Genomic DNA, 27,934 nt, shown 5'->3' on the forward strand with positions numbered 1-27,934 from the left:
TTGAGGCACAGTTTATACACTATGAAACTCAGCATTTTGATTAAGTCAATGGGGGAAATCACAATTTTGCATTTGTGCCACAGTAGCTGATTCAATGATCATCAATAAATATTAAAACTACAAAGTTTAAGATCATTGAGGAATAATATGTTCATGTACTCCTAAAATTTGTTACTCTGTGTATTGGTTAATAATTACAAAAGGGAAGAAAGGCTTTTCTAACAGCTATCTGATGTGTACTGCTTTCATGAATTGATCAAACTGGAACTGGAACTGACCAATAATGGAGAAGTTGGGTTTTAGTGTGCCTCATGATTTGATATGCCTGATAATATATGCTATCACTTATATAGAAAATTTTCACCTGCAAATAGTCACAAAATCATATAGTCAGTGTATACATTATGAAATATTATTGTTTTGGACTATTCCAAAGGTCAATCATGAAAAACAAAAAAAAATTAAGGCAACGGTCATAGATTAAAAGAGTTATGGTGATGAAGTCTGTGTTATCATTGATTAAATACACTACTAGACCTAAAACAGACATTATTTCAAAAAATCGAGGATTTTGAATTGTATACAGACTAGATATTAAGAAAATGTTCATCTTCCTAGATGTGATGATCATTGTGTTAGAAAATATTTTCCTAGAAAATATGGAGGAATTTGTGGCAAAACAATGAGCTAATCTAGATAAAGAGCATACTAATATATTACTTACTATTCTCTATATTTTCCTACAAGTATAAAATAAAAAACAGGAAAGAAAGGAGCATGGAAGGGGGAGTTGAACACAAAGCACCACCCCTAGCCATGGAGGTTTTGGCAATATTTTGCTGCTGGGATAAGGGGTTCACTTTAAGAGGGTATCCCCCCATGGAAAGTCCAGTGGAAGACCACACATCCAAGAATATTTGGACAGTACAAATTGGCCTTCATGGAAAAAAAGGACATGAAGTTACATGTGTAGGGAAGGGCATTTGGATCTGAGATGAGTTGGGAGAGAGAGCGTGAATATAATCAAAACATATTATATAAAATTCTGAAAGAACTAATAAAGCATATATTAAAAATAGGGAAAGCCATTTTATAAATTTTGCCTAAATGTAGGGATAGGATGATAGGAAGAAAAGAATATAAAACTTAATCAACCAAGCAATTACAAGTTTTCAAGACATAGCCATAAAATAATACATTTTCTTCTTACTTGGCTTCCTGGCTTCCTGATTCTCTGAACTAGTAGATATCACCCACAGTGAATTTCTTCAGTGTCTTTCAGTTAGAAATATACCTATATTATCATTCATTGTTACCTGCTTCTTTCCTGTGTTAGAAGAAGAAATGCTCTCTCTCTCTTCCTAAGCTGTGTTTAGAATCATTGGTTGGTAGTTAAGTTCTGTATTGTTTGCACATGCATTTGTTAAAATAAGATGCATACTGTGGTGGTTTGAATGAGAACGGCCCCCAAAGATTCATAGACTTGAATTCTTGGGCCCCAATTGGTGGAACTATTTGGGAAGGGTTGGAGGGTATCCCTTTTTTGGAGGAGGTGTATCACTGGAGGTGGAATTTGAGGTTTCAAAAGCCCAGGCCATTCCAAGATAGCTCTCTTTCTCTGTCTCATACTTGTGGACTGAAATGTGCATTCTCAGCCAAAGCTCTAGTGCCATGCTAAGTCTGCTTGCCTGCTGCTATGCTATCCACCATGATGGTCATAGATTCCAACCCTCTGCAGCCATGAGTCCCAAATTAAACGTTTTCTTTTATACATTGCCTTGATTATAGTATTTGTTATGACAATAGGAGGGTAACTAAGACACACACACACACACACACACACACACACACACACACACACACACACACACACACACACACACACTTACTTGCCGGTGCATATATTCAGATCAGGTTATTGCCTCTTTTAATGTGCATTTAGTCTCTATGAAGATGAAAAGAAGCAGTGTATAGCTTTCTTTGAATAGTGCTTTGTTCATAGTTGGTAATCAGTGAATGATAGTGGGAAGAACTAGTTACTGGTTGTCAGAATTTGTGATGTATGTGTATGGGGGTGGAGATAAGAAAGGTCATGGGGTTCAAAGGGAGCTATTAAATTGGATCTAGAGAAACTAGTTCCAGGTAGGTTGTTATTAAATACCACTTGTGGAGAGAAGTTGATAGAGTAACTAAGTGGGAAAATGTTAATAGCCATACAGTGCCAAAGAATGAGATTATACAAAATCTTCCTGTGTGTTGCTTATTTTTCTACAGTGAACAGTACTTTTGGGGTGGAGTTAAAGGAGGTGTCACACGGTAATTTGGGTTATAAAGAAAAATTGCAGTGATTTTTTTTCTTGGTGGGGATCCTCTTTGTTATAAATGAAATCTCAAGGCTCCCAGCCAGTATTTCCTTTATAAAACTAAAGTTGTTAGTGTTGCAAGGGATTTACTTTATATAAGTGAAGAAATTGTGGCCCAGAAAGGTTTAATGGCTTCTTTAGAACACACAGCTAAGAGCAATCATAGAAGATTGGGACCAGGATCCAGATTTCCTATGTATAAAACGGTATTGTCAATTCTGTGCTTTTCAAACAATGTGGGTATTGCTAGATATAAAAACATATCTTAATCATGTATGAAACAGTAGAGGACAGGGGTGTCAAAATATAATAATATTTTGGATTGGAGGTAAATTTTAGATGTCTGGGTAAAGCTCTCAGTCAAAATTGGTAGCGAGAATGAGACAGTAGAGTGATGATTAATGGGAATTCCTTATTTGCTAAGGATTTATTTGAGCGAAAGAAGCAGCGAAATGTTGTAGCAGCATTCATTTGAGATGGGGGCTCTGCTACAAAATTGGGGAACCCTCCTAATTCCCAATAATACATGCTTCTTTTTGCCATTCTCGCCCAACAAGCCTTCCCTCTTCATAGCAGCAAATGGGGTGATCATGAAGCATGGCAGCGTTTAATTATGCTGTCCAGGAGAGGATTTTTTTCTTTTTGTTTTATTTTGCTTTTTAATAGTTAATTGGATTATGTCTGCTGAAATGGGCTGTGGACTGAAAGTTTTAAGATTAAATGAGTCCATTTGTACACATTCAGAAAGCAGTTATAGAAAAATGAATGAGTTGTTATTCTGGCAATATAAATATTATATTTTACTAAAGAGAAATCATTAACTCATATAAAATCAAATCTTTATTTTAAAAGGTTTCTGGGAAATGTTTTGTGACTTAATATCTGTAATATTGGCACAAAAATTTCCATCATAAAACATGGCAGCTGTTACATGAAAAAGATCACATATTTAACTGAAAAATCATTTCTTTAAAAGTGATTTTGATGAATATTATTAACTGAGAAACGCTAAAATGAAAAGACTATATACTGTGTGATTCCAAATATATGACATTCTGCAAAAGACAAAGCTGTGGTGATAATAAAAAAATCATTAGTGGGTGTGGTGATGAATAGACAGAGCACAGAGCAGTAAAAATATTTTCTGTGGTACTGTAATGATGGATACCTGTCATTATACCCTTGCTAAAACGCATAGGATGAACATCACTGAATATGAACCTCAGTGTAAACGATGGACTTATGGTGGTAATGGTAATTTTATCAGCTGCAACAAATGCACCTCTCTGGTGTGGGATGTTGGTAGCTGAGGAGGCATTACTTGTGAGGGTAGAGCACTGAGTATATGGGAAATCCCCATTTGGGGAATGTTTCCACGAATTGAAAGTTACTCTAAAGTGTCCATTTTATTTCAAAAGAAAAATAAATGCAATAAATGAGAATTGGAAATTGAACATTAAATTCATTGTTCGATCAACTTTTCAACATCCACAAAGAAGGTGTGTTAAACCAGGCTCCTTTTATCCTCTTAACTTCTACACAATCCATAGGTATAGGACAGAAATAGAAGGGAATCAGAGACTGTCAGATTTAAGGGAGTCTGAATACACTCAGGATTTCAGATGTGATGTTCATTCACTGTTAGACATTATTCATGTTTTTCCTTGCAAGTAGTATAGTTGAGAGTGAATAGTAGCCACATATCAAAATATGTATTCCCTCTCTTGTCTTCCTTTTTGTAAAAATTTACAGCATTATTTCAAGGTTGACTTAATGATAGTGCTGCAGTCAGACATCTGTCTTCTGAGTTGGCAGTCACTGAAACTGCAGCAACTCTGGCTCTTCTGGGACCACTTAGACAGAATTGGCAATCCATCTGAGGCAATTTGTTATTTGTTTTTAGCATAGCTACTTCTGGCAGGGGAGGAAGGTGGAATAAGGGATCTGTGTTTCCTGTTGCTTCATATACCACCAAACCTTCACCGTGTGTATGAATAATCACCAAATGGGACAATAATAAATGAGTAGACTATGAAAATCTTCTGCTAGTCATTATTTGAAACTTCAGTATTATCATGGATGGCATTTTACTTCTTTCATGAAGTGTCCCAAAGCTATGAGACTAAATATGTTTTATCTATAATCCTCACAGGTTCCTAAAGAGTGGAACTGCATAATAATTGTATAGATTCTCACATTTATATTGTTATTTAGGGCAGAAAGAGTGACTCTCTAGAGTAACTAAAACAGCTTTGGGGGTTGTAATATTTCCAAAATATAGTTCCATGTCTGTGACTACGTAACTTTTTATGCTAAATATTCTTAGTCATCAACTGTATTTCACTAAGTCTTGCATAAAATGCTTTTAGGGTCATTTTAGAGTAGCTGTTTTGCATAATGTGTTATAATCACACGCTTTAATTTTGCCCAATAGTAATAGTTATTATTTGAGGTGACTGTTTCAAATTAATTTCTTTTGGTGTTAGATGCTTTTAAAGATGAGTTGATTCTGGCAATATTTTCAAAGTCTTTTTATTAACTAGGCATGGTGGTGCACACCTTTAATCCCAGCACTCAAGAAGCAGAAGTAGTTGGATCACTGTGAATTCTAGGTTGTCCCGATCCACAGAATGAGTTCCAGGCCAGGGAAGGCTATCTAGGGACACCTTGATATAAATAAAATTATTTTATTAAAGCTAGACTTGGGACTGGAGAGATGGCTCAGCCATTAAAGGCTAGGCTCACTCACAAAAATATAAAGCTAGACATGGTGGCATAAACACATAATCCCAGTACCTTAGGAAGTAAAGATAGAGGAATCAGGAGTTCAAGGCCATCCTCCAGTGCATAGTGAGTAGCAGGTTCAAGGCTAGCCTGTATTGTATGAGACCTTGTGTCAAAACAAACAGAAAAAAGTTATATTTTGTTAGTTATTTCAGCTGTCTTGTCTTAAGAGCATTAAATGCTGAGGTCCCAAATGATGCCTTTAAATTGCAACTGAGGAGTCCTCTTCCTCTTTGATCTTCTAGCATAGACTTGGATTCACTGAGGCTGTTCTTTCTACGTCTGCCTTTTCTTTTTTTCTTTTTCTTTTGATTTGTTCGCTTTTTTATTTAAAATTGATTTTCATTTTACATACTAATCCAAATTCCCCTTCCCTTCCTACCCCCACTTGCCCCTCCTCCTCCCTTCCCACCCCCATTACCTTCGCAGTGGGGGTAAGGCCTTCCTTGGGAGTCAACAAAATTGGGCATACCAAGTTGAGGAAGGACCAAGTCCCTCCCCCCTCTATCAAGGCTGAGTAAAGTATCCCCATAGGGAATGGGCTCCAAAAAGCCAATTCATGCACCTGGAATAGGTCCTGATCTCACTGCCAGCCCCCCCCCACACACACACACACAACAGGTCAAGCTACACAGCTGTCACCCACATTCATAGGGCCTGGTTCAGTCCCACACACTTCTGCCTTTTCTTGCACTCTTTGGACAGTGTTGGTGACACTGGTAGATTGGTAAGGCTATCTCTTATGCTCTTGGAATTGAGCATTCCACTTCAGATACTTGAGAATTGAATGGCTTCTGCCAGTGCTGTGACAGCAGCACAAAGCCAACCAAATGGACTTTGCTCATATAGACTTAAACTCAACAGAGACACTTGCATCTTCCCATTGCAGTTAATTGAAAGGTATTTTGTGTCTTTTCACTATTTAAATGATCCACTTGATCATCTCTGCTATTCTTTACAGACAAAACCGATGTCCCTTAATTCCAAAGAACTTCTTGTACCTTAGATTAGGGGACTAACATTGGAATTAAGCAAATCTCTGTTAAGAAATGGTGTATGATGGTTAACATTCTCAGAGCTGACTTTTCTAACTTCTTTTTCTCTATGTAAATCCAGATTTGACATACTCTCAATACATCTGCAAAATTAGATTTCTCACTAATCCTGCTTATGTACATTTTGTGCCCAAGTGAATTTCCTCAAGCTGGAGAGCTTCCCCACATGAATTATATGCAACATAACTTAAATCACTTCCAAATAGCAGAATTTATATTGTTTGTGAGAAAGATGGATTTTTTTCTCCAAAGCAATTTTCTTCCTGTTAGTGATTTTAAAAACAAAAACAAAAACAAACAAACAAAAAAAATGACAAACCAAACAAACCCATAAGTACATTGGAACCTCATGATGATGCTGTTTTGGAGCCCATGCTCAGTAGCCAGCTCAAACATGAAATAACTTTGTGGCTTTTCCTTTATTTATTTATTTATCTATTTATTTATTTATTTATTTATTTATTTCCACCTGGATTTCCTTTTTCCATTTTTTTAAAATTTAAATTAGAAACAAGATTGTTTTACATGTGAATCCCAGTTCCCTCTCCCTTCCCTGCTCTCCTGAACCCCATTAACACCCTACCTATTCCATACCCTTTCTGCACCCCAGGGAGGATGAGGCCGTCCATGGGGGGGTGTTTCAGAGTCTGTTATATCCTTTGCGATAGGGCCTAGACCCTTCCCTGTGTGTCTAGGCTGAGAGAGTATCCCTCTATGTGAAATGGGCTCCCAAAGTCCATTCCTATTCTAGGGATAAGTACTGATCTACTACAAGAGGCCCCATAGATTTCCGAGGCCTCCTCACTGATACCCATGTCATACCGTCTGGACCAGTCCCATGGTGGTTTGCCAGCTATCAGCCTGGGGACCAAGAACTCTCACTTGTTCAGGTCAGCTGTTTCTGTGGGTTTCACCAACCTGGTCTTGACCCCTTTGCTCATCAATCCTCCCTCTCTGCAACTGGATTCCAGTTCAGTTCAGTGTTTAGCTGTGGGTGTCCGCTTCTACTTCCATCAGCTACTGGCTCTAGGATGGCATATAAGTTAGTCATCAATCTCATTATCAGGGAGGGCATTTAAGGTAGCCTCTCCTCTGTTGCTTAGATTGTTAGTTGGTGTCAACCTTGTAGATCTCTGGACATTTCGCTAGTGCCTTATTTCTCTTTAAACCTATAATGGCTCCCTATATTATGATATCTCTTTTCTTGCTCTCCTCTATTCTTCCCTCGACTCAACCTTCCTGTTCCCTTATGTCCTCCTCACACCTCCTCTTCTCCACTTCTCATTCTCCTAGTTCCTTCTCCCCTCCCTCCCATGCTCCCAATTTGTTCAGGAGATCTTGTCCCTTTCCTCTTCTCCAAGGAACCATGTATATCTCTCTTAGGGTCCTCCTTGTTTCCTAACATCTCTGGCCATGTGGATTGTAGGCTAGTAATGGTTTGCTCTATGTCTAAAATCCATATAAGAGTGAGAACATACTATGTTTGTCTTTTTGTGACTGGTTACCTCACTCAGAATGGTTTCTTCTAGTTCCATCCATTTGCCTGCAAATTTCAAGATTCCATTGTTTTTTCCACTGAGTAATACACCATTGTGTAAATGTACCACATTTTCTCTATTCATTCTTCAGTTGAGGAGCATCTAGGTTGCTTCCAAGTTCTGGCTATTACAAATAATACTGCTATGAACATAATTGAACAGATGTCCTTGTTGTATGAATGTGCTTCTTTTGGGTATATTCCTAAGAGTGGAATTGCTGGATCTTGTGGTAGACTGATTCCCATTTTCCTAAGGAATCGCCATACTGATTTCCAAAGTAGCTGCACAAGTTGGCACTCCCACCAGCAGTGGAGGAGTGTTCCCCTTTCTTCCCATCCTCTCCAGCATTAACTGTCATTGGTGTTTTTGATTTTGGACATTCTGACAGGAGTAAGATGGTATCTCAGAGTTGTTTTAATTTGAATTTCCCTGATGGCTAAGGATGTTGAGCACTTTCTAATGTGTCTTTCAGCCATTTTAGATTCCTCTATTGAGAATTGTCTGTTTAGTTCTGTACCCCACTTTTTAATTGGATTGTTTGGTGTTTTGCAAACTAGCTTCTTGAGTTCTTTGTAAATTTTGGAGATCAGCCCTCTGTCTGATGTGGGGTTGGTGAATATCTTTTTCCATTCTGTGGGCTGCCCTTTTGTCTTCTTACTGTGTCCTTTGCCTTACAGAAGCTTCTCAATTTCAGAAGGTCCCATTTATTAATTGTCAATCTCAGTGTCTGTGCTACTGGTGTTATGTTCAGGAAGCAGTGGCTTTTCTTCAGTCAAGCCTCCCAGATAGTGTTTAGATAGGCACTTCTCATTTTAAGCACTTCACTGTTTGAAGGAACAGTAAATACCCTTAGGGTGCAAGTTATAGCTCAGCATAGTGCTTATTTTCTTTTATTGTATTTTATTTTTGAGTTATGGTCTCACTATTTAGCCCAGGCTGACTTTGAATTCATGGTGCTCCTTCTGCCTCAGCTTCACAAATTCTGGTACTACAAGTGTGTGCCACCATACTCAGCACAATGCTTAGTTTATCTATTTTTTAAATTTGTATCACATTTATTTATTTGGAGGAGCCATGTATATTTCACAGTGAGTCTATAAAATTTAGAGGACAATTTATGGGCACCATATGGGCTCTGGGGATTTAACTTATGCCATCAATCTTGGCGGCAAGTTCCTTTATCTTGGCCAAGCCATCTTGCTGGCCCAGCATTTAGTTTGTTATAATTTACATATATTCATTGTACAAATCAATGAAGTGCAGTGTGATATTTCAATACATGCATACATTATATACTATTTATTAAAAATTTCACAGTGTTTGTTAAGCACGTACATTAATAGAGAAAGCACTGTTAGATAAGAGTCAACTATATAAGCCCAACTATGAATTCTAATTAACTTTGGCCTCTGAGAAATTCTTTAAACCTTCCTACATTTTTATTTACCATCACAGTGTTGTGAGAATCAAGATAGCATCCACAGGCATTGGAAACACAAGTGCTGGGGCTTGGAGATGACTCAGTGGGCAAGAATACTTGCTGTGCAATCATCAGAACCTGAGTTCAGATTCCCAGCACTAATGCAAAAAAAAAAAAAAAGCTGGGTGTTGCCAATACTGCCTATAAACACAGTGCTAGAGAGCTAAGAGACAGAGACAAGAATATTGCTGGGGCTTTCTGGCTGCTAGCCTGGCTCCTATTCAGTAAAAGATCCTGCCTCAACTGAATAAAGCAAAGAATGATATAAGGACACTTAACATCCTCTGCATGCACACATGTGCTGCATACCCATGCACATATACCACACAAGCATACACTGTACCTTCCATTGTGTATACACACACACACACACACACACACACACACACACACACACACACACGTATGTGCTATGTGATTAGATATTGTAATTTTAGATGTTATCTAGATGTTGAACAAAACACCCACTATGTGTCAAAGGCCAGTGTTACTCTGTAGCAGGCATATATTATCAATATTATATTATTATATATTATATAATCAATGTTATTATCTCTCCCTTCAACAGGTACAAAGGGAGGAGGAACGGTGTGGTAAAAAAAGAAAAACAGGGTGGGCAAAATGGCTCTGCAGGATTTTGTTTTGTTTTGTTTGTTTTCTGGGAGGGGTGTTTGAAGTGAGACTTTGTTAAATGCCCAAATGAATACCACATAAAAATGTAAAATAATTCTATTACTTGGGTTATCCACCCCCTGACTGCAATAATTCAGGACACCTTGCCCTTTGATCATCTTTCTTTTTTATCCCTCTTTGAAATGTATTTTTCATTGATTGTGTGTGAAGAGCAGTGATATACCAAGCATAGCATCTTGTCATCAATTTAATATATCAATGAAGAGACCAGATAAATTCTCATGGTGGAGGTGAGAGCTTTGTATTTCTATAAATACTTCTCCTATTCAGAAGTATATACCACTAAGAACTTAAGTCTATCCAGCTGTTACTTGAATTTCAATAAAGTAAATATCCTAAAAGTAGCTATGACTACTGGTCAGAGGATAATCTCATATTGTCTCCCCCTTTTCTGCCTCCCTTCCATCTCCTCTCCTTTTCTATTCACTCTCCTTTTCTGAATTACAAGGAAATGTTAACTATATTAAATTTCAAAAATTCAAACTTATTTTCAATAGCAACTTAACCTCATACATAGGATATATTCTCCACTAGCTAAAACCTTAACATGTGGTTTGCATAGGGAGGCTAAAGTAGGAGGGTCACAAGTTTGACTCAAGCCTGAACGTCATAATGAGTTCTAGGTTAGCTTCAACTACAGAGGAAAAAAGAAAACTGTTTCAAACAGCAGCAATAACAAAATACCCTATTTATATGTATTGGTCTTTTTTGTTACTGAAATTTTCTTGTGATCAATTCAGATATCACACACAGTTGTAAGAAACAATATAGAGATGCTACTTATTTTTCTCAGTTATAACATCTTACAAAACTGTAGCATAATACCATAATCAGGATACTGACATTAAATAGGCCTGTCATGGGATTCTTCAGTTTTAGTTGGATACATGTTAATTATATGAAGCTTTATTACATATCTGTAGGATTTTATATGTATCACAACTGCAGAAATGCTCGACAGTTTCATGCCACATGGCTTCTTCATGTTTCCTTTTTGTCGTCATGCCCATCTTCCTCCCATCTGGTCCCCACCTTACCACCAAGTTCTAAACGCCTAGAAACGACTAGTCTGTATTGCTGAAATTTACTGTGACTTATTATATAAATAGAATTGTACAGAATGTGACCTTTGAATAATGGCTTTTTCTCCATTCTGAAAAATTCCCTAAAGACATGGTTGGCTTGCTGAATATATCAATAGTTTGACTCTCCATGTTGCTAAGTAGTATTTCAGTATAGGTGTACCACAGTTTAACTGGTTAGTAATCTATATAGGACATTTGGGGATAAAATGAGGAAATCTGCTATGAACATTCATGGACAGATTCTTAAGTTGATATAAATTTTAATTTCTTTTTGAATTTCTGATCCTCTTGCTTCCATTTCCCAAGTAATGGTGTACTCTACCAAGCTCAGCCACCTAGCAAAATAGGGTCACGGTTTTCTAAAGTGGTTGTGCCACTTTACATGGGCACCAGCAATGTATGAGTTGTATGGTATGTCTGTGTCCTTACCACTCTCTGGTATTATAAGTCTTTTTCATTTTAACCATGTAATGGATGTGTAATGATGTCATTGAGGTTTCGGTTTACATCTCCCTTATGTCTAATGACAATGAACATCTTTTCCTTGGTGTACTGCAGTGAAATGTCTTCCATGCCTCTTTCTCATTTTCTGATTGTCTTTTACTCTGGAGTGTTCAAATTTTTTTCTTGTATTCAGGTATGTAGCTTGAGGATAATTTTCTCAATCTATATCTTATCTGTTCATCTTCATGGGAGTTATTCACAGAACAAAAGTATGATTTTGATGATAGACAATTTGTCAGTGTTTGTTTGTTGTTTGTTTGATTTTGCTTTTATCTCAAAGATTTTTTCTCAAATTTTTTGAAAGTTTCATCTTTTTACATTTTAAGGTTGTGATCCATTTTGGTTTCATTTTGTATAATAGGTGTAGATCAAGGTCTTTCTGTTTGATTTTGTCTGCACTCACTCAGTAGATCTAACACTGTTGGAAAAGCTGTCCTTGATCAATTGAGTTTCTTTTATTTTATTATTATGTTTGTTTGTTTATAATGTGTGTGTGTCCACATTCACACACACACACACACACACACACACACACACACACACGCACGCACGCACGCACGCACGCACGCACACACACACACACACACACACACACACACACACACACACGCCACAACACACCTGTCAAAGTCAGAAGACAACTTCCAGGAGTCAGTTCTCTCTACCATGTGGGTTCCAGGTATTGAACTTGGGCCCTCAGGTTTGGTGGCAAGCATTCTTACCTGCATACTCATCTTGTAGTGTGAATTTCTTTCCCTTTTAAAGACAGGCTCTGACACCATAGCTCAAGTTGATCTCTAACACAGAAATCCTCCTGCCTCAGCCTCCGTAAACCTGGGATTGCAGACATGAACCACCATATCTGGCCCTTGAATTTGCTTTTGGGCCTCAACAAAATCTATTTAGTATGCTTGATTTTTTCCTGAGGTCTTTATTTTGTGGATCTTTGTGTCTTTCCCCTTAAATATCACACTGCCGTCATTGGCATAGCTACATAATAAAACTTAGTATTTATTTTCTTCAGCCCAAAGTGTTTTAGCTATTTTAGTTCTCTTGCTTTACTACAAAAATTTTTATGGTATGTGTTAAGAATTGCATGTAAAGTTTAAATTTTAAGCTATAGATGGATTTGGGGGAATTAGCATCTTAACTATATAATGAGCCTTCCCAGCCACAAGCATATTATATCTCAAAATTTTACTGTCTCCTTTGATTTCTTTCATCAACATTTTGTAATTTTTTCACATATTTTACATAAACATTTTTATTTTGCCTTACACCTTAGTATTTAACTTTCTTTACAGTGATTTTAAGTGGTATTATGTTTTGTATATTCATTGGTAATATATGAAACCAATTTTGTCTCCTGATGGTCTACAGATCTAAGACTGGGACTGGAGAGATGGTTTAGTTATTAAGAATATGTATTGCTCTTGCACAGGACAAGGATTCACTTCCAGCACTCACAGTAGTTCACAAACACCTATAACTCCAGATTAAGGGGATCAGACAACCTCTTCTTGCTTTGTGGACGTCAGACCTGCACATAAGTTACATATATCCACGAACACAAGGCATTCATAAAATAAAATAAATATAATTTTTTAAAAAATGACTCATTTTTGTGGTTTTTTGAGGACAGGGTTTCTCTGTGTAGCCCTGGCTGTCCTGGAACGCACTTTGTAGACGAGGATGGCCTAATCTAATAGAGATCCGACTGCCTCTGCTTCCTGAGTGCTGGGAGTAAAGGCATGCTACCATGCCTGGCTTATGACTTACTTATTTTTTAATATTTGTTTATTATGTACAGCTTTCTGCCTGCATGTATGCCTGCAAGCCAGAAGAGGGTACCAGATCTCATTACAGATGGTTGTGAGCCACCATGTGAGTGCTGGGAATTGAACTCAGGTCCTCTGGAAGGGCAGCCAGTGCTCTAAACCTCTGAGCCATCTCTCCAGTCCCCATGACTCACTTATTATAGCTTTGTAGGTTATTTAGAATTTTTTCTACATAGGAAGTTATGGTATCTTCAAATAAATATTGTTTCATCCTTTCCAATTTTTGTGCCATTATTTCTTTCCTTGTGTGTTTATTTATTTATTTTTTTGCACTGGCTAGACCTTCCAGAAGTTCTCTCAAATATGAGAAATGAGAATAAACATCCTTGCTTTGTTTCTCTGTCCTTTCTGTATGTGTTGCTGAGATGAAACCTAGAGCCTTGGACTTTCAAGGCAAGCACTCTACCACTGGGTGATATCCCCTAAGTTTATTTATTTATTGTTTCATTTTTGTTCATTTCTGGTCATACATGCAAAGCCTTCAGTCTTTCATCTTAATATAGTAGTATTAGCTTTAGGGTTTTGGTGGATGCTCTTTGTAATACCCATCTATTTCTAGCTGGCTGATTGTATTTTTATCATAAGTAGGTGCTAGATTTTTATCAAATGCCTTTTCTGTATCAATTGTTACATTATTTTTCTTATTTAATTTGTTTAAATAATGGACTCAGGAACATTCTTCTGATTGAGTCAGCCATACATATGCAGAATAAAAATATACCTTTATTTGGATCTATTTTGCTATAAGTTTTTAAATATATGAGATTTTTTAAGTGTTCTGAAGATTTACTGGTCTTTAGTTTTCTCTTCTGTATTTGTACTGTCTGACTGTTTTGGGTATCAGTACTGTCTTCTTTTCATTAGGATTTGTGGGGAAATAGTGTTAATTCTTCTCTGAGTGTTTGATAGATCTTCAGTGAAACCATTTGTGCCTGGGTATTTTTGGAGGGGGAAATTTTCATTTGTTTTTAAAATTATCCTCATGGTGTATTTTACCTTGATTAAGTTCTGAAAACTTGTCGTTTCTCAAAGAATTGGTACATTCCTGTTAAGCTGGTGAGTTGTAAGTATAAAGTAGTTTTGTAGTGGTTTACCTTGTTTCTTTCCTGACAATGGTGAGTTATGTTTTTCTGTGCTCAAATTTCTCCCTCTTGCCTAGAAGTTTATTAATTTTATTGACTTTTTCTCAAAGAATTAGCTTTTTAGCTCATTGATTTTTCTCTACGGTGATTCTGTTTGCAGGTTTATTGCACTCTGCTCTTGTCTTTATTATTTCCTCCCTTTGCTTGCTTTGTGTTAATTTTGTCCTTTTTCTATTTTGTAAGGTAGGCACTTAGAATATTGATTTGAAACCACTCCTTGTTTCTAATGGTATTCTTTTAAAAAGGTGTTTCTCTTAGCCAGCAGTATGTCTGACCACAGTTGTCATCTCCAGCCATAACTTTCTTGGGTGGTTATTTTCTTTTCATCCTCAAAAGTCTGTGTTAACAAACATTTGCACATAGATATTCCAGAGGCACCTCAAATTAAATTTGTCAAAAACTATTTACTTCTTTGTTTTCCTATGTTAAATTTCTACCATCTTTGCAATATATATATATCACAAATTTCACTTTGATCACTATTATTTTTTCATCTTTTTAAATTTAAGTTTAAAACAATCTTATTTTACATACCAATCCCAGTTCCCTCTCCCTCCCATCCTCCCATGCTCCCCACCAACCCCCATCCCACCCCCATCCACTCCTCAAGGAGGGTGAGGCCTCCCATGGGGGATCATCAAAGGCTATCACATCATTTGGGGCATGGCCAAGGCCCTCCCCTGTGTATCTAGGCTGAGAGAGTAACCCTCCAAAGGGAATGGGATCCCAAAGTTCATTCTTGCACTAGGAATAAATACTGGTTCCACTGACAGAGGTCTCATAGACTACCCTGGTCTCCCAACTGGCACCCACATTCAGGGGGCCTGGTTCAGAACTCTGCTGGTTCCCCAGCTGTCAGACTGATGTCCGTGCAATCCTACTTGCTCAGGTCAGCTGTTTCTGTGGGTTTCCCTAGCATTGTCTTGACCCTTTCGATCATCACTCCTCCCTCTTTACAACTGGATTCCAGGAGTTCAACTCAGTGTTTAGCTGGATCACTATTAGTTTTAATTATGGTCACATAGGTGTTGTTCACAGCTTAGCACCTTACATTTTCTTTCTTTTGCAAGTTCTTGTTTACTTTTTAATTTTAATTTTACTTTTTTTGCTTGGTTTTCTACATAATTATCAGTAAGTCAGTATTGGAATCCTTGCTTTTAGTTTAAATTGCCTGGTTCTAATACCAAGACTCCTCTCTTCCATAGTCTTGTAATCTCTACTGTACTGTTGGTTTTCTGGGATGTTTATTTGGTTTTTGATGGTGGTGGTAGTACTTGGGATTGAAACTAGGACCTATGCATACTAAGCATAGGCTCTACCACTGAGCTATACTCTCAACCCTCCTCTGTTGTGTCTTCTTGAATAGTTGCTGTTTTGAAGTGTGAGTATTGAACTTACTCTAAATGTAAGTTGTCCATGCTGCACAGTTATTGTATTGACAAATTTCTTTCTTTTTCTGTTTTTTCGAAACAGGGTTTCTCTGTATAGATTTGTAGACCAGGCTAACCTTGAACTCACAGAGATCTGCCTGCCTCTGCCTCCCGGGTACTGGGATTAAAGGTGTATGCCGCCACCACCACCAAGCTGACAAATTTCTTTTTTTTACACTGTTTTATTGGAATTTTAATACAATGGAGTTCAGTAGCTGTTAAAAGAATTCAGTGATTTGTTTCTATTTATATTTACATAAATAAAATCCCTATGCCTGAAGACTGTACTTTATGATTTAGGAAAATTTTTTCTGTTTATTTAATTTTTACAAAATTGTAATTTCACATGTCAATCCCTTCTCCCCCTCCCCCCAACCCCCCCACCAGCCACCTCCACCCTCCACCCTCCGCTCCCCATGGAGGGTAGGGCCCTCCACGGGGGCTCCCCAAATTCCACAACATCATCCTGGGCCGGGCCTAGGCCCTCCCCCACGTGCCCAGGCCAAGAGAGCATCCCTTCACGTGGGATGGGCTCTCCAAGTCCCTTCTTACACCAGCGAAAAATACTGATCCACTATCAGAGGCCCCATAGGGTGCTGAGGCCTCCTTGTTGACATCCACTTTCAGGGGTCTGGATCAGTCCCATGATGGCTTCCCAGACAGCAGTCTGGGGTGCATGTGCTCCCCCTTGCTCAGGTCAGCTGTTTCTGTGGGATTCACCAGCCTGGTCCCGACCCCCTTGATCTTCATTTCTCCCTCTCTGCAACTGGGTTCCAGAGTTCAGTTCAGTGTTTAGCTGTGGGTGTCTGCCTATGCTTCCATCAGCCACTGGATGAGGGCTCTAGGATGGCATATAAAGTAGCCATCAATCTCATTATAGGGGAAGGGCATTTGGGGTAGCCTCTCCACCATTGCCTAGATTGTCAGTTGGTGTCATCCTTGTAGATATCTGGAAATATCCCTAGTGCCAGATCTCTCCTCGGACCTATAATGGCTCCCTCTGTTATGATATCTTTCATCCTGCTCTCCTCTATTCTTCCCCCAACTCAACCTTTCTGCTCCTCCATTCCCTCCTCTCCCCTGCTCTTCTCCTCACATTCTGCCAGCTCCCTCTCCCCTAGCCTCATGCTCCCAATTAGCTTAGGAATGGCCCTTCCCATTCCCCGGGCACCATGCATTTTTCTCTTAGAGTCCCTCTTGTTTCCTAGTTCCTTTGGTGAAGACGTATGTAGGCTGCTAATCCTTTGTTCTATGTCTAAAATTCATATATGAGTGAGTACATACCATGTTTGTCTTTTTGTGACTGGGTTACCTCACACAGGATAGTTTCTTCTATCTAGCTCCATCCATTTGCTTGCGAATTTCAAGATTCCTTTGCTTTTTTCTGCTGAGTAGCACTCCATTGTATAAATGTACCACATTTTCTCTATCCATTCTTCAGTTGAGGGGTATCTAGGTTGCTTCTAGGTTCTGGTTATTACAAACAATGCTGCTATGAACATGGTTGAACATATGTCCTTGTTGTATGAACGTGCATTATTTGGGTATATGCCCAATACAGGAATGGCTGGATCTTGAGGTAGACTGATTCCCATTTTCCTGAGCAACCGCCATACTAATTTCCAGAGTGGTCTTACAAGATTGTACTCCCACCAGCAATGGAGGAGTGTTCCTTTTTCTCCACATCCTCTGCGGCATAGATTGTCATTGGTGTTTTTGATTTTAGCCATTCTGGCCAGTGTAATGTGGTCTCTCAGAGTTGTTTTGAATTGCATTTCTCTGATAGCTAAGGATTTTGAGCACTTTCTTAAATGTCTTTCAGCCATTTTAGATTCCTCTATTGAGAATTCTCTATTTAGTTCTGCGCCCCACTTTTTAATTTCATTGATTGGTGTTTTGGTGGCTAGCTTCTTGAGTTCATTGTATATTTTGGAAATCAGCCCTCTGTCTGATGTGGGGTTGGTGAAGATCTTTTCCCATTCTGTGGGCTGTCATTTTGTCTTACTGACTGTGTCCTTTGCCTTTCAGAAGCTTCTCAGTTTCAGGAGGTCCCATTTTTTAATTGTAGATCTCAATGTCTGTGCTACTGGTGGGGTTCTTATTCCCAGTCCCTTTGTTTATCCCCTTGGCTTCAATATGGCTCATATTCCAGTAGCTTCCAGAAAGAGTGCATGGTATTTCAATATTTTGATATTATTCATCTCTGAAATATATATATATATATATATATATATCCCACTATCACACTTGATTGATGATGTTAGGTATTAAATTATAGTTTGGAAATAATTTTCTTGGGACTTTTGAAGAAGCAGTTCTAATTATCTTCTAACTCTGATAGCCGTTCTCATTCTGAACCTTTGTTGGATTTCTTCATTTTGTTTTCATTTTTTCTCTATTGAAATTTTTAAGCTCTTTCTCAGACTACTTAAATTTCAGATGAGATGCTTTGATGCAAATCTGTTTCCTCTATTGAGCCTTGTATTAATGAGTCAAGAAAGTCATAGCTTTCTGTCTGAGGCTGTATTCTTACTTGAGCTTTCTGCTCATTTCTTTGCTTCTGTTATCTCTGCTCCACTTTCCAGAACCATACTTAATCTAATGTTTGCTTCCCTGAACTGATCTACATTTTTATTCTTTCCTAGTGTCTCTATGTTTTTTTGTTCAGTTTTCCGGATCTGTGCTCTTATTCTTATTCCAAAATATTTGTTCCTCTTTGCTTTCTGACACAACTTTCATGTGCAAGAGGTTGCTGTCTTATGATGACAGTGTGTATGGCATTTAGTAGCATCCATCCCTGTTTCTTAGCTTCAGTATCATTCCTGATGGGATTAAATTTTTTCAAAAAGTATTTTGTCCTTCTTAATTTGTTGCTTTCAGCTTTCCATCTCATTTTCATCTCTCCTAAGTCAAGAAGTTCCCCTAAAATATTCTTATACTTAAGAAAGCTGTATGATGGGGAAACCCACGGAGACAGGTGACCCGAGCTAGTGAGAGCTCACAGACTCTAGACTGACAGCTGGGGAACCTGCATGGGACCAAACTAGACCCTCTGAATGTGGGTGACAGTTATGTGGCTTAGTTTATTGAGGGGGAGGGCTGTCAATGGGACCATTACCTATCCCAGGGGCATGAACTGGCTTTTTGGAGCCCATTCCCCGTGGTGTGATACCTTGCTCAGCCTAGATACAGGGGGAGGGCCTGGGTCCTGCCTCAACTTTGGTATGCCAGACTTGGTTGATTCCCAAGGAAGGCCTTACCCTCTCTGAGGAGTGGATGGGGGTGAGAAGCAGGGGTGGGGGAGTGAGAGGAAGGGAAGGAGGGGGAACTGGAATTAGTATGTAAAATGAAAAATATTTTTTTAAACAAGAAAAGAAAGCTACATGAAATATTTTGTACTTGGGGTTGTTAACTGGGGTCGTGGGATAACTGATTAGATCCCTTGCCTCTGCACTTTTTCCTATTAACTGAAGGACTTCTAGCCACTATCTTTCCAGTTTCTCTGTCTAGCTGGTCAAAGTCTCTGGAGAAGATTCTTCCAGTTCCTGGCTGAAGGGTAGTTAGTAAGGCCTGTGCTACACCAGCATTCCTAGAGCGCTAGAGAAGGAGGTAGGCATCCAATGCTTCTTTGTAGGTGTCCATTTAAGCTTTTGGAAACTTCTGTTTAATCCTTAATTTTCGTACAGAATGCCTGCCCTTGACTTGGTATGGTATCTCTGAGCCATAGTTTAGCTTGTTAACAACCTTCAAAGGAAAACCTTCTGCAGAACTTGAATAGGGAGTATCAGCCAGATGTTAGATAGGGAGGAGAGGAAGGAGGTACTTCTTAGTCACACATCCTGTCTTCAGCTCTGCTTTCAACACCATTTGGAATAATCTAACCCTACTAATTCTGTATTTCTAGCACAGAACTCATTGTGATTTTCAAAGGGTTTTGCTCCTTTCTTTGGGTCCTTAATGCTTTGGTGCTTTTTCTCATTTGCCTCCTTTAAAAAAAGTCTTTACTACAATTTTTCCGGTGTATGGGTTTAGTGTGTAGAAAGCTTTTGTTTGTGATCTTTTGTGAGCTTCCCTTATCTCATTCCCACACTACCATCAGAATGGTCTTCATGAAATGATTATCTCTTTACGAAAGCCCTTCTACTTTTGATTGATCACTAATACATTCTTGTTCCTGGCATAATGTACCAAGTAGTTTTTTTAACTTATTTGCAGAGATTATTCATTAATGTTTGTGTATTTTCAAAATGTAGCCATGACCTTAGGGTTTAGTAGACAGTTACAGTTTATTTGTCCCCAACATGTACCCAGCACAGTGTATTCAACTTCTTATTGTTATTGTTGTGGAGGCTATGGCTGTGTGTGTGTACTTATATGTGTGTGTGTGTGTGTGTGTGTGTGTGTGTGTGTGTGTGTGTGTGTCTGTCTGTCTGTCTGTCTGTCTGTCTGTCTGTCTGTCTGTCTGTGTCTGTGTCATTGTAGAAGTCAGCCTCAGTGTCATTCCTCAAGAGCCATCCTACCTGGTCTTTTGAGATCTCTCACTGAGACCTTGGGCTCATAGTCTAGGCTGGCTGGCCAGCAGGCCCAAGGAATCTACCTGTCTCCACTTCTGAAGCACCTTTGACAAGGATGGTGAGACTTGAACTCAAGCTCTCATACTTACACAACAAACATTTAGCCAACTGAGCTATCTCCCCCAACCCCTCAGCTTTTGGTGAAAGAGAAGATACAAAGCTGACTGCTGACAGACCTGTATACATGGGTATCTTTCCATTCTGCTAATGAATGCAAGATAATTGGATATGCCATAGTGTTTATTTTTATTTCTTCTATTTTTGAGATCATAATATAACTACATCATCCTCCTCTTCCCTTTCCTTCCTCCAAAACCTCCCATATACCCTTTCTTTCCCTCTTTTAAAATTAATTGTTGTTACATGTATATATGTATATGTATATACATACAAAGGGTTTTTTACAGCCCATTGTTAAGTCTTAAAGTTCCCAACATTTTTTATTTTCAATTGTGCTGTACTAAATGTACCCTTCAATGGTTTTTAAAAGTTTATTTATTTTAAGGATCCACCTGTATGTATATCTGTGCACCATGTGTGTGCTGTGCTGGAAGAGGCCAAAAGAGAGCATCAGAAACTCTAGAACTGGAGTTACAGATGGTTGTGAGTCTTCATGTGGGCACTGGAAACTAATCAGGAATGTTTAGCAACTGCTCTTAACCACTGGACCCATCTCTTCAGATCCTCTGTTGGTGATTTTACTACACACCATGATTGGGAGATATAAATACAATTATTACAAGTTAAAATGCTCAATCAGAAGCAGTGTTGTTTTAAAGGCCTCTGTGTGTGTGTGTGTGTGTGTGTGTGTGTGTGTGTGTGTGTGTGTGTGTGTTTGCATGCACGAGTGCACGTGTGTGTTGACCTTCAGATAAGATGAAGTAGTTTGTATTTCTATTAGCAATTCATTCATTAAAGGAGCTATTTTCGGCACTCCTTCTACTACTACCTTTGCAATTACCAGCAACACCGCCACCACAACCATTTCTTGACAAAACTTATATGTAAGAATATTATTCTGGTCCAAGTTATATCATTTGGGTCACTTTCAACATGTATTTTAAAACAGTTGTAAGAAATCTACACACCAGCTAGTAAATTGTCTATTTGTGTTTCTGACCATTTTTCTGTCCAGATAATTTTTCTCCCACTGCCCCAATTATTTTTCTAGGAGAAAGTGATACACTGTAACAATGCAGTATCCAATGTTTTATGTGTAACTAACACATTTTAAAAATAGTATTATTTACAGTAAAAAACTGTTTGAATTTAATGACCAAAATTTCTTCTTTTTGTAATCTTCTAGGAAAGTCTCTGTATAGCATTGTCTAAAATATTTGCAAGTCTGCCTAAGTTGCATGAAAGAAAATATATCCCCAAATCAGTGGATGGGCTGGAAGCAGTTTTACCAAAATCTTTTGGTGGGGCAATGTCCTGTTTTTGTTGTTGTTGTGATTTTGGAGGAGGGTCATCTTAACACAAACTAGTATTTGGGAAGAGGAACCTCATTTGAGAAAATGCCTTCATCAGATTTCCTGTAGGCAAGTCTGTAGTACATTTTCTTGATATTAACGTGGGAATATCCAACCCACAGTGGATGGTGCCACCCATGGGCAGGTGGTCCTGGGGTGTTTAAGAAAGGAGACTGTGCATGTGTACATGCATGCATGTATGTGTAAAACCCACTGTGTCCATTTAGTGTGGCTCCTTGTACATGCGTTTAGGGCTGGGCACTTGGGATTGGGTTAACTATCAAGGTGGCTCATCCCTGAAGAAAAACTAACTCTCCCTGCCTCAGCAGCCTTTGACTGCCTATAGCTCTTTATCTAGTGGTGTGGCCTTGTGAAATCCACCATCCATGCTAGCATGTCAAGGGCTGTGATCATAATGCAGGTTATGTTTATGAAAATATATTGTTGAGTTTTCATGCCTAAATATATAATCTTCGCCATTGACCATTTAGACAAGTCTGTAGAGTTGTACAAACATCAGGCATTCTAATATTTGAACATTTCCCTTGCTCCCAAGTTTCCTTTTGGGAATAGAATTTTTGTTTTTGTATTTTCAGTATTTGCAGGGGGGAGATTCTTCAAGACAGGGTTTCTCTGTATAACAGTCCCAGCTGTACTGGAATGTGCAATTCTCTTTGTTAGACCAGGCTGGCCTCGAACTCACAGAAATCTGACTACCTCTGCCTCCCTAGTGAGTGCTAGGATTAAAGGCATACAGCACCACTTCCTGGCTTTTTAATTTTTTTTAATTAATTTATTTTTACTTTACAAGCACTGGTGTTTTGCCTGCATGTATGTTTGTGTAAGGATGTTGGATCCACTGAAACTGGAGTTACAGACAGTTGTGAGCTGCCATGTGGGTGGTAGGAATTGAACCCAGATTTTCTAGGAGAGTAGCCACTGCTTTTAACCTCTGAGCCATCTTTCTAGCCCCAGTATATTATTAAAAATGAAAATATGTTTATGGTATATTTTCTTCAAAGTGACTACTGCTAACAATTTATCTCTACTATGATGTGACAGAAACCAATCAATAATGCTGGTCTTGGGACCAGAATTCTGGGTAGTAAGTACTATGTGCAGTGTTTACCCTTAATGAGTGAAAGTCCTGAAACATTTAAAGTGGGTTAATACAGAAGTAGTCCTGGGAATTCAATTAGAAGACATGACAAAATGTTTATAGTGAGCCTCTCTTAATAATGCTGACTTGTGTTTCTTGACATTTTATTGATTTTTAAGATTGTTATAAATGTACTCCTTTGCATTTAATATGTATCAATCAGCAAATTAGTAAATTGTGCTTATGTTGACATCTCTAGTCTGAAGTTAATGGCTCATTGTACTGCTCATTTATGCTTCTATCACATTAAAAGAGTTATTTAAGGGGGGCATCTGCACCCTGCAGTTTGTTATTACAACAAAAGAAGAGATTAATTTAGTCAAGCTCTTTAGTCATTGTTGTTCTGGCCCTTCAGCAGATAACCATGATTTAAATTACCCCTGTGCTCTTGCAGAATGCATATATGTCATATGATAAGATGAGGCATTATGCTTTTTAAAAACTGAGTTAACATTGAGACTGTCCTGGCTGACTAAAGGAATAAAGATTAAATTTTTAGTTTTTATTTTGCAAAACTTTTCTTTCCTCTGGGGTACCAGCTATTATTTCTCTCCTACTAAACATTAATGTCCGGTTTTATTTGTACATTTTTGTAGAAAATCTTTGATTAATATACTTCCTTCCACAGCTTATTTTTCATTCGAGAAAAGTACTGTTTGATATGCTATTAATGGCATTTTGCAGTACACTGCCCCTGAGCAAACTTAAAAAACCACCAAGGTAAATAAATCATTGGAAAACAACAGAAATGTAAATATTCCCTATGAACTCGTATCATATAGGTAACTCAGACCTACCAAAATCTATTCGTTCAGTTTATTGAGCACCCTCAGTTGTACTTTTAGGAACTGATGAGTAAAACAGTCAATACTCCCTCCAACAAAACACAAACTTGAGGTAGATTTTATTGTCCAAAAGCTAAAGAGAACAAATAAATATTATTCTCATCTACTGTTTCATAGTTTCAAAAAGGATGAATTTTTTCTCTCTTGTTTTCTAAAACCTTGAGATGTAAGGATTTCCATGTCATAATTGAGGGGAGGGTGTATTGTTGTGTCCATGGAATGTGACTTTGCCTAATGATTGTATGACTTTCCCCTGTAGGCATAATGCAGAAGAAGGTAGAAGAGGTTACAAAGGCTTTTGAGGAGTATCGTCGCAAGGAGCAGGAGTACAATATGACGATTGCCTTCGATTAACTATCACCTAAACCCACTCTGTTTGGATTATTCATAAACCCTGAATTCTGATGCTATTAAATAGAGTAGTATTTACAGTTACTACTTATCTTTGATTGCAATAATTTGTGCATGGGTCTGATTATTTTTCATTTAAATACTGTAAAGAGAAGCATCCAATTTTTCTTTCAGAATGAAATAAAATCCACGCTGAGGGCATGGCTCGAGTACTTATCCAGACTTAAGTAAAAGGTGTATTAATCCCCTTACCCAGGCAATTACCTATTAGGTATTGGTTTTTTGTGTATAATCTATATCTTATTCATGTAGAGTCTATATCCTATCACCTGTACACACCAACTTTCTACTTATTTGTGAGAAGTTGTTTGCCAAAACGTACATGCCACCAAGTCTTTACTGGGCGTTTGTTGTCATTCACATAACGTGCTGTATACTGTAATGTCTCAAGTGAAATTTACTGTCTACTGTGAGATATGATTTTTTACCTATGAAAGACAATACGGGCAATGAAAGGAAGTGTATCATCACTTAAAGCAAGTGTCTTTCAGGAATTCAGAGAAGGTAATATGCTTTTGTGGATTAGGGATTTAATTAGGGCTGTTATTTTTCTTATGGTTCTAGAAATCAAACCCAGTGCCACACTCTTGGATCATATACCCAGTGCTGAATTATTTTACTTTTAAGAGTAAGGTCCAGACGATTCACTTACTGTTGACTACATATAGATACCTCAGTGGTTTGGTTTGGTTTGGTTTGATCATAATCTCACTGTATAACCTAGGCTGGCTTGGAACTTACAATCCTCATGCCTCAATTTTCCAAGTGTCACCACACCTAGGTATCCTGGAGATTGATTTTCATTTGTTTTGTTTTAGCATATGGTTTGGACCTGTTTTTTTGTGTAACATTTTATGTTCTTAAAGGAAAAAATAAGCCTTCTTCTTAGCTAAAACATCTCAGTCTCGTGTATTTCATTAAGTCATTAATAATGTGATGTCCTAAAAGTGAAAATAAACAGATTAAAAGTTAACTGACTGGACTGAATTTTTGTTTTCAATATCACACATGACCACACTGAAGGGTTGTTCATGTTACAGAAGAAAACTCGTGATGCTAAGTTTTATGAGTAGGGTAAATACTAGAACTTCTGGATTCACCACCTATACAAACATTTACTAGTTATTTTGGTAAGTTTTTGTCAACACTCAAAATTACAGATGGTGAACTGGAGTTGGTAGCATAGGCCTGTAAGCCCAGCCACCTAAAAGGCTGAGAGAGAAATCACAGATTCAAGGCCAGCCTAGGTTATAGGCTGAGTTCAACTAAATAAGAACTTGTCTCAAAGAATAAAATATTGTCTGGGCCCAAAGTCCTAGCATGGACAAGCTTCAATCTTTAATGCAGAGAGAGAAGGGGGGATAATGAGAGAATATTGCAGACTATTAAATCTTACAGACTTTTTAAGGTTAAGACACTTTTGAGTAGAATTTTAAGTAATCTCAAATTTCTGTATTTTAATATTTTTACCAATATGTCCTAGATAAGGACAAAGGCCTCATTTTTTCCCCAGAAAAAAACTCTTGTATAAATAGCCCACATATAAGTGAGGTTCCACATTCAGTAAAGGCAATATAATGTTTTACATAAATTCTGGTTTTAAACTTATGTTTGCCTAATTCACTGAAGAAAAAAAATCATCTTGGACAGCATTTTTTTTCTACAAAAAGGAAAACATGATTCGTGTTTCCCCAAGTGTTTTATGAGAATAAACTAGGTTTTAATTCTCCTAAGTTTTGTGGTCCTCTGTTTTAAATACTGGCAGAGGCTTTTTGCAAATTGTCTATATAAAGTAGAGAGGAAGCTAAAGCCCTGTTTATGCTATCTTTACTGGGATTTGTAGTATTTATTTTTATTTTTTATTTAGAAACAATTTTATTTTACATATCAATCCCAGTTCCCTTTCCCTCCCATCCTCCCATGCTCGCCCCCATCCACTCCCCAGAGAGGGTGAGGCCTTCCACAGGGGATTGTCAAACTCTGTGTATCTACACTGAGGGAGTAGCCTTTCATGGGGCATTTGTAGTATTTTTGACCCCTAGTACATAAAAGATTCTAATCCAGGCTTAATGGTGCATGTCTTTAATCCCAGCACTCGGGAGGCAAAGGCAGGTGAATCTCACTGAGTTGGAGACAAGCCTGGTCTACAAAGTGAGTTCCAGGACAGCCAGAGGTGTTCCACAGAGAAACCCTGTCTTGAAAAACAACAACAAATCTAGAGAGTGGCATGTGGCTTCCAGACTAATCCAGTAACCTTCAGTCTCCTGTCTGGATTTGGATCCTTAGACTAAATCTCCCCTAAAGTACATTAGACTCTGGTTCTAAGTTGTCTAAAAGATACAACATTGCTTAAATGTTAGCTAACCCATTTTACCAATAATACGAAGGCAACCATTGTGAGCTAACTCAGATATTAACTGAAGGAAAGTTCTTACATTTGTAATGTCATGGCCCCTTCTCGACATATAGTCATTTGTTTTCTCCTTTAAGAAGGATGCACTTGAGGGACTTGAAAGCCATGCATGGTTCTTTGCTCTTAATATTAGATGATCATAGATTCAAGAAAAGATTTTGATTTTTTTTATGTTTTCCATGTGGTAGAATCAGAAGTATACAGCAAACAAAGCCCCTTTAGGAAACACTCTGAAAACATGTCTTACTTGTTAAAGAGGAAGTTTTGGCTTAACTAAATTAATCTTATAGATTGGCACATTTTTCAGTTTGTCATAAATTTGCTAGGTGAAGTTTTGAAAATAACTCATGATATGTTACATAACTCTGAAGGTCTTAAAGCTTTTTACAGACTGTCTAATATGCTTTTTAAGATGGGGAGAGGAATGTTGTGAAAATGGAATAGCTAATTCATCTTAGTTTGGCAGAGCTAGAAGTGCAATGGCATTCCTTCTAGTGAAGTTTTCCCAACATCCCTTGGAACCTACCGCTTGGATTCGCTGCAGTTATGTACAGATACATAGAACATTTTCCTACAACCTTGTTTTCCACTTACAATTCCACAGCCATGTAACTGTCTTTTATCCATTCCTTCTCCACCCACCCATCTAGTAGATATGCTTTGTAATGTGTGTCCCTGCAGCATCTGTAGACTATGTTTTATTAGAACTGGACAAATTTACTGTGATGGTAAAATGTTCCACCTTTCCAAGAATTCAAGCACACTAACAACCTTGGTATGTTTTTCCATTCCCCTATTGGCAAATTTGTCAGGCAGAGTTAAGCCCCACCTCCTTAAAGAATACGCCTAACTCACAGAGGATGGGCCCCACATTTTGCTTATACTTACATGCATTCTCTATTCTATGTCAAAACTACAAAGTGACTATGTTGTATTTGCATTTATTTATTGGGGTGCTTCTAGAGCGCTGGCATTTGCATTTGGTAGATTTTGGATCACCTTAATACCTGCCATGATATTTTAAATATACCAGAAGTTTTCAAGAAGTGCAGAGTTATGAAGCTTTTGTTATGTCCCAGTAGCTAGTTGCTCTTTGGTCTTTCAATGACTTGAATGTGACAGTATCAAGAACTTTGAACAAGTCTGAA

At 38.0% G+C, this 27,934-nt stretch overlaps 1 protein-coding gene across 2 annotated transcripts in view; it reads left to right on the forward strand.

The window, feature by feature from the left end:
• Positions 1–25,346, forward strand: part of Nup62cl (nucleoporin 62 C-terminal like) — a 70,456-nt gene extending 45,110 nt beyond the window's left edge. For both annotated transcript variants that reach the window (XM_027433558.2, XM_027433559.2), the window contains one exon: positions 24,222–25,346. In XM_027433558.2, the coding sequence (XP_027289359.1) occupies positions 24,222–24,316 (95 nt within the window). In that variant the 3' untranslated portion in view covers positions 24,317–25,346. The remainder of the gene's footprint in view (positions 1–24,221) is intronic.
• Positions 25,347–27,934: the final 2,588 nt, after the last annotated feature.

Source organism: Cricetulus griseus, chromosome X (genome assembly GCF_003668045.3).
Source record: "Cricetulus griseus strain 17A/GY chromosome X, alternate assembly CriGri-PICRH-1.0, whole genome shotgun sequence".
Classification (NCBI taxonomy): Eukaryota; Metazoa; Chordata; class Mammalia; order Rodentia; family Cricetidae; genus Cricetulus; species Cricetulus griseus.